This window comes from Momordica charantia (genome assembly GCF_013281855.1).
Source record: "Momordica charantia cultivar OHB3-1 chromosome 4 unlocalized genomic scaffold, Mcharantia_2.0 BLBB01000004.1, whole genome shotgun sequence".
NCBI lineage: Eukaryota > Viridiplantae > Streptophyta > Magnoliopsida > Cucurbitales > Cucurbitaceae > Momordica > Momordica charantia.
Window position 1 is genome coordinate 21,251,532 of NW_028275162.1, and position 12,943 is coordinate 21,264,474.

At 38.7% G+C, this 12,943-nt stretch overlaps 1 protein-coding gene across 1 annotated transcript in view; it reads right to left on the reverse strand.

Annotated features, from left to right (window-relative positions):
- The window catches only part of ARC3 (GTP binding protein), a 28,628-nt gene that overhangs the window by 14,695 nt on the left and 990 nt on the right, over positions 1–12,943 (reverse strand). The window contains exons 2-7 of the mRNA XM_022290754.2: positions 12,816–12,874; positions 11,115–11,179; positions 2,161–2,295; positions 1,912–1,960; positions 1,560–1,672; positions 1,403–1,474 (exon numbers count right to left, since the gene is read on the reverse strand). Coding sequence (XP_022146446.2) covers positions 1,403–1,474; positions 1,560–1,672; positions 1,912–1,960; positions 2,161–2,295; positions 11,115–11,179; positions 12,816–12,874 — 493 coding nt within the window. The remainder of the gene's footprint in view (positions 1–1,402; positions 1,475–1,559; positions 1,673–1,911; positions 1,961–2,160; positions 2,296–11,114; positions 11,180–12,815; positions 12,875–12,943) is intronic.

The following is a 12,943-nucleotide window of genomic DNA, read 5'->3' on the forward strand; positions in this document are numbered from 1 at the left end:
ACCATTTGCACAGTGATTCTTCCGGAAAAACTTCTGGTTTTGAGGTGAGAGAAGAAGGTCTGATATAGCATCTGTTAACCAAACTATAACCACTTCTTCCAAGGAAACTGTAAATTTTCTTTGTAGATGAAATTCTTCAATCTGGACCACTCTTCCTTTATATCTCTAATCAAAAGAGCAAGAGAAGGATTTGTTTTCTATCCTAGTGGTTAATCTCCGTGGAGCCATGTCGGAGATTAATGGTGATCGGAAGGAAGATCACCGTAGACATCGTTCTGGGGATGGATGAAAGGGAGGAGAGAGAACGGAGAGATAAAGAGAAGACATGATATTATCTACCTCTCCCAATTATCATAGAGAATACAGACACAATATTCAGCAAAAAGATAATCCCCCTCTACCCCTACTCTTCTCCTTCATAAACCCCTACTCTTCTCCTTCATAAACCCCTACGGCCCTCTCCTAACTAACAAAGGGCTCACCTACTTAGTGTGTAATGGCCCCCCTTACATAGTCTCTCTCCCCTTCACGTGCCTATGCTGGTATACTCTAGTAACCGGGGGTCTATCATTAAACAAACTTGTATAATTATCGTTCATGTTCCTTCCATGAGATTGAGCATGGTAGAAGTTTTCTGACAACATTCAATGAAATTTCTGAACAATTTTGTTCATTTTCGTTAATCAATGAAAATTTTGTATCTTGTTAGGAAAAAAAAAAACATTCAATGAAATCCCCACACTTATGTCCAATGTAAACAATTTGTTGGTGATGGACACCAATCATACATTTGTAAGTTAAGAAGCCTTCTAGCAAGAAATCTCTCCATCCCTCTGACTCCTTTCTTTCGGAACCATAACGTATGTCTGTCCATCACTATCAGATCTTAAAAACTTTCAGCTAAAATGCGTCTTTTATTTTTTATTTTCTCAATCCAAAAGACATAGTTATCCATGCACCTCTCGCCGTAATGAGTCTGTCTAAAGAATCTATTGATTACTGGAACAACTAAAATATCTCTAGAACACTTTTCTACCCATTCTAAAGAGGCTAGACCATGCAATCGAGAGAAGATTAGCTCCTCCCTCTTTCACTAAGAAAACTCTTATTTTCTTTAGACATATTGACTCTCGCCGGGTTCCACAAACAAGATCTTCCTTTCGACCATGCAACTACAAAGAGGAGTGCCTGGAATACATCTTCTATGCCCATATACCAGAAACTTTTTTCTTATAAATATAAGATGAATATAAGCAAAGGAACAAGATAAGTATTCTCCCTGGATCTTTTCATTTTTTCATAAACAGTCTGTATTAAGAAATATACTATGAACCTAACCAAGAAACAAATGAGACACAAGAAGCAACCAATTTCCAACTCTAAATAAATTGAGGAAACTTACTCCAATGACTTCTCTTGCACCAAGCTCTTTCAGATCATTCTGAGGTTCATTTATGAACTTTATTAACGTCTCCTGATATGTTCCAGATATAACACATCAGTTGTCAAAAGCAAGCAATTGTAATTTTCTAAATATATGGCAGAGAAGGTGAACTTACAGACTTGATAATGGATATTGAATTTATAGCCAACAAGACAGCATTGTTTGCAGATCTCACAGCCTCGTCAAGAGTCACCAAGTCCTTCTCAAGTAGTCTTTTGGTGTCAATATCTGTGCACGAAAAGAAAGTATTAAGTGGTCACAGATCTTCCTTGATTGAAATTATTATTTCTTTAAGTTCACTCTTTCCAGAAGGAAATTCAATCCGGGGTCCTGGAAAACAATGGAGGATCCCAGTGGATTGAAGCAGGATAGAAAATACCATCTCACCTTTTCAATTTCCATGAAGAAAAATAAATATATTGAAACAGTTGAAGTCTTTTAAGTTATCTCATTTAGACATAACTCACCAATTAAGAAGCTCGTGTGCTCCTTTAGACTTCCTACCAAATGTTTAACCTGGAATTTGATTTGATCGTTAGTAACTTCAGAAATAATATCTTTTGATGGCTCATAAAATACAGAAACTTCAATAAATATGCAAAATAGAAGACTTTTATAAATCACATATCACAAGGCGCTATTTTTTTTTTTAATGAAAAAAACAAGCTTTCGTTATCACAAGGCGTTTCAAGTACAAGCTGCATGCCATTCACTACCTCATCTTGGCGCCTTTGGCCTTCAAAGCTAAAAGGTTTTAAGACAATTGTAACAGTAAATCCATTTGCAGATCTTATGGTTCTAAGAATATCAACAGCTGCAGAGTAATCCAAACCATATCCAGCACTAACAACCTAAAGAAGACAAAAGTAAGAATGGATAGAATAATTAGATTAAGGAAAAATATGAATTCCATAATAACCTGCTACAAGAGAAGCACAGTATTTTGACATGTGATAAACAAATGAAAAGTCATTTTAAGGTTTTGTAGTTTGCCTCTTAACAAATTTTCTTAGAAAGCAGTTTTTTTTTAATATGAAACTATTACATTGATAAAGACGAAATTTGCAAAAAGGATCAAATTGTGGTTTGTTATCCAAAAAAAGGGTCAAATTCCAAATACAAGAAGCTTCATAAAAGTTCTCCTCTTGGAATTAAGAAATGTGGTAGTTCCAAAAATCTTAAGGCAAAGGAACTCAAAGAGGAGGCAACAGAAACTATATTTTTTCAGATTCCCTCCACAGCTCTCTCCATATCAAGGGAATTTTTGTCATGCTCCAGCCAAACTTCCAACAATGATAACCTCCAGAATTAGGCCAAGAATATATTTTTTTCCTCACTGAGAAAGACACAACAAGAACTTTTTTTTTTATAAGAAACCGAACTTTTCATTGAGAAAATGAAAACAAAACATAAACACAAGGGCATACAAAAACATAGCCATGAAGAAGGAAGCTAGACTAGAGAAAGGGCTTCCAATCCAAAAGAATATGACCTAACTGATAATTACAAAATAACTTTGAAACAGACCCCGTAAAGAAACATTAAACCTTATGAGTTCCCAAACAGACTCCCACTCCCTTTCCAGAAGACACAACAAGAATATTGCTGCAGAAGTTAAAGAAAGTGTTGATTCCAATGTGTTAGATTTAAATTCAATGGTATTGAGTCCAGCTTCTCCTTTTTCTTGCCTGAATACCATCTGGAAAAGAGAGTAGAGGACATAAAACAGCCATAAACTTCCTCCAAAGAATACTCATGCAGGAGCAACGCATATATAGATGAGGAGCTTTCCTCTCCGTAAAAATATTAGCTCAAAATAAGCATCCTCTAGGGTTGCCTAGTGTCATGAGACTCATGACCATGCTGAGACTCATGAACATGCTTGTCCAGGGCCTGTTATCCGTGGCTGCACGTCATAACAACCTCTTCCCGCATGTTTTCATCTTACATATTTAATTTTGCGTCTTAGTATCTTTTTCTTGTACTTTTAAGTTAGTTTCTTTTCCTTTTACTTCTGGTGGTGAATGACCCTCGCCACTTTTCATTTTCCCGATGTCAGGCAAAATGCCTAATAATATACTACAAGGGTACCGGGTACCACTAGTGACCATCCTCCTTACCTTGAGTTCGTTGTTTCTCTTTTGCTTAGAAGCCTATAACATGCTTTCTAAAATGCTTTCAAACACTTTTTCAAATGTTTTCTCCAACCACGTCTTCTAAAATCGTTTTTCTCAAGAAGTGGGTGGTGGTTGCGAAGTAGACCCGTTGTGTCATTGGTTGTGGCACTTTGAGTTGGTAGACTTGCTTGCGAGCGAGTGCTCTACAATCATTTTGTGAGCCTTGTTAAACTGCGATTGAGACACCATGCTTGCAGTTTTGCCATTTGTGCTAACCTTCAAAGAGACCAAAGGCCTACTTTATTTTCCCTAGGTATATGACCTTCTAAATTCTTTTGCAGACCTCATTAAAAAATCTAACAAAGTGGGAGACTGAAGCATAGGTTTACAAGCAATGTGATAGGAATGGTCTTTAGGGGTAATTATGGTGATTAATAGAATAGTAGGCTATATTAGTGATTAGTAAGGAAAGTTGTTAGGGGTTTTGTTATAAATAGAGGGAGAGAGATGGAGGATCCAAGTACCTCTAAAAGAGCTCAAGTGTAAGCCTTGAGATGTAAGCCTCGATTGGAGAGCATTCCAAGCTATTTGGGATGTAAATTTGAAGAACTTCCCATGTCGTGTCTAGGTTGCCTTAAGGAAGAGCTCCAAGAAAGTTTTAGAATTTCGAAACTCAATATATAGAAGATGCTGAAAAAATTGGACGAATGTTTACAGCTTACACTTCAGTTTTAATTAGAATCACCTCATTGAATCTGAGGATTGCGATTTTTTTCTCTCTGCTATGCCTCTTCCCCAGCCCCCCCTTCTCTCCTCCCTCACCGCCGTGCCAGAAGATGTTGCATTTTAATGGCCTTTTCGATGGGAAAGCCTTCGGTAAGGATTGAGAACAAGGTTTTCTCTTGTGAATACGATAGGAAAAAGAATGGGAACTTTGTAAGAATTGTTGAAAAACATGGTCGAAGACTCTTTGAGATCACAGTGGAAGCGGTAGCGGCGGTCTGGATAGCCGACAGTGTGGAAGACTTACTCCTTGCTCCACAAACACAGAAGTTCTTCAGAAAGACAAATTGCAATGGTGGTTTTCTCTGGATACAGAAAACGACAAACAAAAGAGGGAGGTTTTTAGAAGTGACAAAGGTTCATAGCTCGGGAGGGAAAAGAAATTTAGTCATCCCCTCGGACGAAGATTGCAAAGGATGGAAGCTTTTCAGTACCTTGATCATCGATTTCTTGAATGGAAAAAATGAGATGGCCACCTCTTCTACAGTTAAGGTGAGTTATGCTAAGGTGAGTCCAGTGTCTGCCTCTTCTTCTTCTAGTAAGCTCTTTGGTAGAGAAACTCTTTCCTTTGCAGACATAGTGAAAACGAAGCAGAAAGAGAGGGATGCATCTTTGAAGCTGAAAACTGAAATTGAATGGAGGAAACAACAAAGAAAAGGGGCTGCAGGAATGGAAGTCCGACCTTTGAATTGGGAAGAGACACTTATCCTCACTCGTAGGAATTTCCATGACGATTGGAGCCGTATTGTGAATGTCATTAAAGAACAAACAGAGAGTTCTTTTATTATCAATCTCTTCCAAGCTGACAAGGCCCTCCTTAAATGCCCCTCTACAGAGATGGCTTGTCTTCTTCTGTCGAATAAAGGGTGGGTCACTTTCGGCCCCTTAACAGTCAAAGTTGAAGAATGGAATCCCACAATCCATGGTAGAGATTTTTTGTTTCCTTCGTATGGTAGTTGGGTGAAGGTGAGAAACATTCCTCTACACTTATGGAGCCTAGCCACTTTCAAGGCAGTAGGAAACGCCCTGGGGGGTTTCCTTGATTACGACGACAACAACTCATGCTTTATTGAATGTTTCGATGTGGCAATCAAAGTCAAAGGAAACTACTGTGGTTTTATTCCAGCTGAGATTTGCTTGGTCAACGGCCCTCATTGCTTTCAGGCCAAAGTAGTTCCTTATGAAGAAAGTAAGTGGCTCGCCGGAAAAGATGTCGCCATTCATGGAGGTTTTTTGCCGGAGGCAGCGAGGGCGTTCTACCAAGGTTTTGAGAGTCCAGATTTCAATGCCGCAGACCGCTGGAGAATAGAAGATGGTTGCCATTACCCAGTGGTTACTATAAGGTACCCTTTCCCGCCGGAGGAACACCTAGAAGTAGGTTCCTTTTTGCAGCATCCAGAAGCTAGTATGTCCTTTCAAAATAAGGATAAAGAGGTAATGGGCCCCACTTTGGAGGAAGACAAACAAAAGGACATTGTGGTACTGTGTAAGGATAACACAAAGTCCAACACTCAGACTTTTCCCGCTTCCCAAGGCGATTTGAAAGGAGCAAAAGGAAAAGATAAGGCAGTGTCCTTTTCTAAAAGAAATCAAACCCGGCTCTTTCACAAAAATGGCAAAATCCATTCTACGAACCTTTTACAAAGCATAGGAAATGACAAAAAGAAGGAGGCTGAACGGAAAGAAGATGGGTCGGACAGGTCTGTTTTCAGCATAAGCAGTGAAGAGGAAGCTTTTGTGGAGGCAACCCCTCTTGCTGAATCCCAAGAAAATTTCCCTGAGGGCTACTTTGTTTGTTTTCAAGGAGGAAAATCAGAATGGAAGGGTAGATGATGTAGAAATGAACAGGACAACGGAAAAGGAAGGGGAGGGCAGCTCTCCGTTGGCACTTAAATTTATTGAACAGAATGGTTCGGGTCAGTCTATTCAAGCCTCGGAGGAGGAAGTTTCTGAGGATGATGAGGAAGTTTCAGACAAGTTTCCTTTCTCTAGAAAGTTGGTTCGATCTCTATGGGAGTGTAAGATGTGCATTAGACCGATTTCTGCCAAAGGTAGCGTGTCCACCAAGAAAAAATCCAGAGAGATCACGAACCTTCTTAGGGCCATGGAGAGAGAATTAGAGGCAAAGGAAGTAGATGAATCTGAGGACTGATGGTTTCTGAATGAAAGTTATCTCCTGGAACGTTAGAGGCCTCGACGCTCCCTCCAAAAGAGTGCTGGTGAAGTCCTTTTTAGTCAAAAATAGCCCCGACGTGGTGATTCTTCAAGAAACGAAGCTCAACACGATAGACAGAAGTTTAGTGGAATCCATCTGGAGCTCGAGACACATTTGCTGGTCCGAGCTGAAAGCAGAAGGATCGGCGGGGGGCGTGATCATTATGTGGAACCAGAATTCAGTTCAGGTGGAAGAGACGGTTTTAGGTACGTTCTCTATCTCTATTCGGGTTATTTTCAAAAATAGCTTTGTTGGTTGGATTACAGGTGTCTATGGGCCCTCAACTTATAGGCCCTCAACTTACAAAGCCAGAGATGATTTTTGGCAAGAAATCTTGGACCTAAATGGTCTTTGTGCGGACCGCTGGTGTGTGGGGGCGATTTTAACGTGGTTAGACGGCTGGAAGATAAATCTAGTGGAGGCAGAGTGACGAGAAGTATGCAGAATTTTAACTTGTTGATAGATAATTTGAATCTAGTTGACGTCCCCATGAAGAATGGCTTGTACACATGGTCTGATGGCAGAATTAACCCAGTGGCTACTCGTATTGACAAATTCTTCCTTTCTAAGGAGTGGGTGGAAGATTTTAAGAAAGTCGAACTGCTCAGACTCCCTCGTACAACCTCGGACCATTTCCCTCTCTTATTGCGTTTAGGCAACCAGAAATGGGGTCCCTCCCCTTTCCACTTTGAAAATATGTGGTTGGATCATCCTTCTTTCAAGGATAACATTGAGTCTTGGTGGAATTCTCTCCCCACTTTCGGGTGGCCCGGCTATGTTTTTATGAATAAGCTGAAAGAAATCAAGATTCGGCTGAGAAAGTGGAACAAAGAGACTTTTGGGGTTGTTGAAAACGACCTTAGAGACTGCGAACGAAGAATAGATGGGCTTGACAAACTTGAAGAAGTTAGACTTCTTTCTGAGACAAAGAAGGTTGAAAGAGAGGAGCACAGAAAGAATTTCCTTATTTTGTCCATCGGAGAGCAGAGGAAATGGGCCCAGAAATGTAAGCTAAATTGGCTCAAGAAGGGGGACGAAAATTCTAATTTTTTTCATAGATGGTCTTCGGCTAGGAAATCTAAAACCATCATTTCCATTTTAGAAAAAGACAATGGAGAGGTACTTTCCTCTGAAAACGAGATTGTTCAGGAAATTGTTGGGTTCTACGAGCGATTATATGGGGATTCCTCGGGACCTCATTTTCTGATTGAAGACGTTCAATGGGAAGGCCTTGAAGATCGTTGGACAACTTGGCTGGAGAGACCCTTTGATATAGAGGAAATTCAGCAAGCTGTTTTTAGCCTCGGAAATTTGAAGTCCCCGGGGCCGGATGGCTTCTCAAATGAATTCTTCAAAAAGTCCTGGAACATTATGAAGCAAGATTTATCGGGGGTGTTCCAGGATTTTTTAAGAAATGGGGTTATCAACAGGTGCACAAATGAGACTTATATTTGTTTAATTCCTAAGAAGAAGAAGGCTATGAAGGTTGGCGAGTACAGACCGATTAGTTTGGTAACATCTTTGTATAAGATCATCTCAAAAGTGCTTACGGAAAGACTTAAGAAGTTTTACCAATGATAATTCACGATGCACAGTCTGCTTTCATCGAAGGCCGTCAAATAATTGATGTTATCCTTATTGCTTCAGAGGCAGTTGGGGATTGGGAGGTGAGAAACAAGTCAGGCTTTGTTCTTAAGCTAGATTATGAGAAGGCTTACAACAAGGTAGATTGGCTTTATTTGGAAGCAGTCATGGAACAGAAGGGCTTTGGGTCCAGATGGAGAAAATGGATTATGGGTTCTTTAACTTCCACTAATTTTTCTATTCTTATTAATGGTCGGCCCCGGGGTAAAATTCTTGCCAAAAGAGGGTTGAGGCAAGGGGACCCTCTCTTCCCCTTCCTTATCACCTTAGTTGGTGATTCTTTCAGTAGAATGGTCCATTTTTGTAGTCAAAGAAGGCTGATCAAAGGCTTTGGCATTGGTAAGGAGGAGGTGGAAGTCTCTCACTTGCAATACGCCGATGATACGATGATTTTCTGTCCAAATGAGATAGGCATTTTGGAAAAATGGTGGATGATCTTAGACATTTTCCTACAGGCTTCGGGGCTGTCTTTGAATCTTTCGAAAACAACTATTATAGGAATTCATGTAGAAGAAAATGTTCTTCAAGACAAAGCTAGAATGTTTGGCTGTAAAGTGGAAAGGCTTCCTTTTTCGTATCTGGGAATTCCTTTGGGTGGCAATTATGGGAATTCCTTTGGGTGGCAATTATAAGAAAAAAACTTTTTGGGATCCTCTGAAGGCAAAAGATAGACAAATGGAAGAACCTCTTCATTTCAAAAGGAGGTAGACTCACTCTTGCGCAATCGGTGATCACAAGTCTTCCCCTATAGTACTTCTCGGTTTTAAAGGCTCCTACGAAGGTTATAAAGGAAATTGAGAAGCTGTCTCGGGATTTCTTCTGGAAAGGAAATAGCAATAATGGCTCTATTACTCACCTGGTGAATTGGGGAAAGACCGCTCTTCCGTTGCAATATGGAGGTCTTGGTATAGGGGCTTTACAACAAAAGAACAACAGTGTACTACTTAAATGGCTTTGGAGATTCACCCAAGAAGACAATGCGCTTTGGAGGAAGGTGATAGCTAGCATCTACGGTAAAGAACCTCACGGGTGGAATACCCTTCCTCCTAAAGGTTGTGCCAAAGGAAGACCGTGGTTCGATATTTTCAAGAACGGCTCGTTTTTTTCCAAATTCCTTAAGTTCAAGACGAGGAAAGGGAATCGTATTAAATTCTGGTCGGACAGTTGGATTGGGAATGACTCTCTCCAAAAGAGGTTCCCTGACATTTTCAATCTCTCTACAGAAAAGGAAGCCACAGTCATGGAGTGTTGGAATGCAAATAAGAACGATTGGGATCTAGGTCTGCGTAGAGGTCTTTTTGATTGGGAGCTTGAAAACTGGATAAATCTTCTCCAAGTTATCGATGTGGTGCGATGGGGTGAGGGGGAGGATCGGGTTTTATGGCCTCCTGGAAAAAATGGTCAGTTCTCTACTCGCTCGGCCCGTTTAAAGCTGTTGGATCGTAGCTCATCTATGAGATCACCCCTCATCTCGGCAATTTGGAACTTCAAGGTCCCAAAAAAGATCAAAGTCTTCCTTTGGTCTCTTGCTCATAGAAGCCTTAATACTCATGAGAACCTACAGAAAAAGTGCAAGAATTGGGTGTTATCCCCTTCGGTCTGCTCCTTTTGTTTGAATCACAGTGAGAACATAGATCACATTTTTCTGCATTGTTCTTTTGCGGAAAAGAACTGGTGTCTCCTCTTAAACACCTTTGAAATTTCTATTTGCTTCCCAAAAATGATAGATGATTGGATGGTTGAAGTGCTTCACGGGTGGACTCTTCCTAAAAAGGCTAAGTTTATTTGGAAGTGTGCTTCAAGGGCTCTCCTATGGAGTCTATGGCTGGAAAGGAATTCTCGCATGTTTGAAGATAAGTCGACTACTTTTGGTTTTTTTTGTAGGAATGTACAGCACACGGCCTCTCGGTGGTGCATCACTTATAGTAAATTCTTTTGTAACTACAATCTTTCCATGTTTATGAACAATTGGGAAGCGGTTGTTTAGTTCGTTTGGTGGGGTTCCCTCTACCCCAGCCTCTAGTTTGTTTCTCTTTTTTTGATCAATACAGGTATTTTTCAAATCTAAAAAAAAAAAAGAAAAAATTGGACGAATGAAAAAATATTTACTATCCAGAGGGAGAGATTAACTCTTTGTTATTTGGTCCTTTCTTACCTTTCCTCGTATTACACTTCTTTATTTCTCATGCCCAAGCCCAAGAGAATTATCCTTGAGTTCGAGAGAAAAATGTGAGACTTTTCGGGAAAGTAAAGGGAAGAAAAATTGCTTGAAAAGGTTGCATATTGTTCCAAGCTGTTAGTATCGTGGTTTCAAAATTGGTAATTTAAGGAAGAAAAACAATGCTCTTCTAGCTAAATGGTAACAGAGGCTCAACCAATTTAATGCACACCAATAACTGTAATTAAGGAAGAAAAATGAGGCTCAACCAATTGTACCTGCACCTTTGCTTCCAAAATTTCTCTTAGGAAATATCCCAAAATTTCCCGTTTCTTATCATATACATCCTCAAACTACAATTTTACATATTTCCTTCGGAATAATTGTTTGACAAAGATATCATTCTCCTCATCTACAGCACGCAACTATATGATATCTCTAAGGATATTCTTTGTAATATTGTTCTGTCGTAATACTTTTCTTATTACGAGAAAAAGGCCAAAAAAAAACAAGATGAAATATCATCGTAAGAAGGCAATATAGAGTCAACCATATATAGCAATAATTGATTAAGTCTCCTCCTCTTTAATCCCCAAGGAACATCATAATTCATGAAGGAACTAGGAAGCATAACAAACATAATATCTCTAGAGAGAAGAAAGGCAAGCAATCAAATTCAGAACTTTCAGGTCTTAGTGGCATAAATAATCATTTCTATTGAGATAAGGACTTTTAGGTAAGAAATGTACAAACAAGTATAACAGCCTTCGAACATGATTGTAGTGACAGTGGAACGTCAACCATCCTTGGGGTATTATCTGCAAGCATAATCAAAATGAGTAATAGATTATTATATTTCTTTTCACCCACTAAGTGCTGGGTGTGAATATGGAAATATACTGTTCAGAAGTAAGAATTAAATGTTGTAACTAATGTGAGTATCAAGTATTAATATAAATGAAGAGAATTAAGCTTCCTACAACAAGAGATCGCAAATGAAGAAATAAATGAAATGCATTGATATGTCTAGCACAATATCTACATAATCTAGGATCAAGCACATAATGAGAATCTGAAAAATAAAATTTCCGTGGTTCTCTTTGTACTCTAGCTCACATTGAAAATATCACAGTTCCCGCATTAGGATAAGATCAAACTAAAGAGACTCAAGGTCTGTAACATAGAAAATCTTAGACAATATGAAATTATATAAAACAAAAAAGAGTGAAATAATACATCTCAATGACATATATACATATATGTAGATGTACACATACATCCACATATATATAAGTATGTCTGCATGTCTCTCTGTATGTTTGAGTTTGAACCAAATGAAGGATGACTTGAAGAATAGTAAATTGCAGAATTTTTTTATAAGAATTCATTTCATTAAGATAATGGAATTTCCAAAGGACGGAAGAGGACTAGAGAAGTGGGAAAAAAATCCCCAATGTCTATTTATTAGATAAAAGTAATTACAAAAAGTGTTTGATCGAAGACATCAAGAAGAAGAAATATATACAGCAACATCAGATTTAGTCTAAGCTTTTTGCCTCATAAAAAATTCTTCAATTCAATTCAACCCATATTTCTCAGAACAGCACACAAAAACTATTGACCAAGAATAGCTCTTTCTTATCCTTAAAGCTATGCGCCCAAAATCTTTGGAGGATCTAGGAGGCAACCTAAAATGGAAGTCTGTTCTGTTCCACAACATCTAACATGATAAGAAAAGCTGATTAGCATCTTCCAAACCTTTTTTGTGAAGGCAGCATAAATTTGGGTTGAGGATTTCCATTTAGATCTTGATCATTGATGTTTAGAGTATCCAAGGATAACGTCTATAAGAAAAACTTTACATTTATTAATCTCCCTCTCTTTGCGAAAAGTTGACAGCAGAATAGGAACTTGGACCAATTTGTTAACGAGAGAGATTTCATAGAAAACAGCTATTCCTTTCATGGCATTACCCTTTGTAATCCTCCACAATGGAGAGCCAGAGACCATCCAACCACCACCATCAACTAGCCCCAGTTTACCTTTAGAAATGATTGATGCTCACTTTTTCTTTACTTCTCCAGTTCTCCTTGTCAATTGATTTAAATTTTCATTCAGAATTAAAAAAATACAACAAAAAAAAACTTGCTCTCTCATGCAAACGATATTTCTTCCTTTTATTTTCTCTCTTTTCTCTTAACTACACTTAATTTGTTGGCATTTGGAAACCTTATGATGTTAGACTTCAAGGTGTGTATTTAGATTAAAGCAAGTTCCAGATTTTGTAATTTCAAGGTGAACTAATTTGTTAACTGTATTGGCCTGCGAGCAAAAGATAACAGAAAAAAGCTAATTTGAAGTTACCCTAACTCAATTGTATGTTCTAGGTGATCAGCCTATCTTGCATGGCAACAGCTTAAAATGGAAAATCAAACATGAAAAGAGTGAAAGAACCTTTATCAATGAACCTCTGAATTAGTTGCACTTTTAGTGAATCGTTCGTTACAATTTGCCTGCAAAAAGTTTGTAAAAAAAATACAATATGTAATCAAATTCTCCTCACAACATACAACTTTACTTTT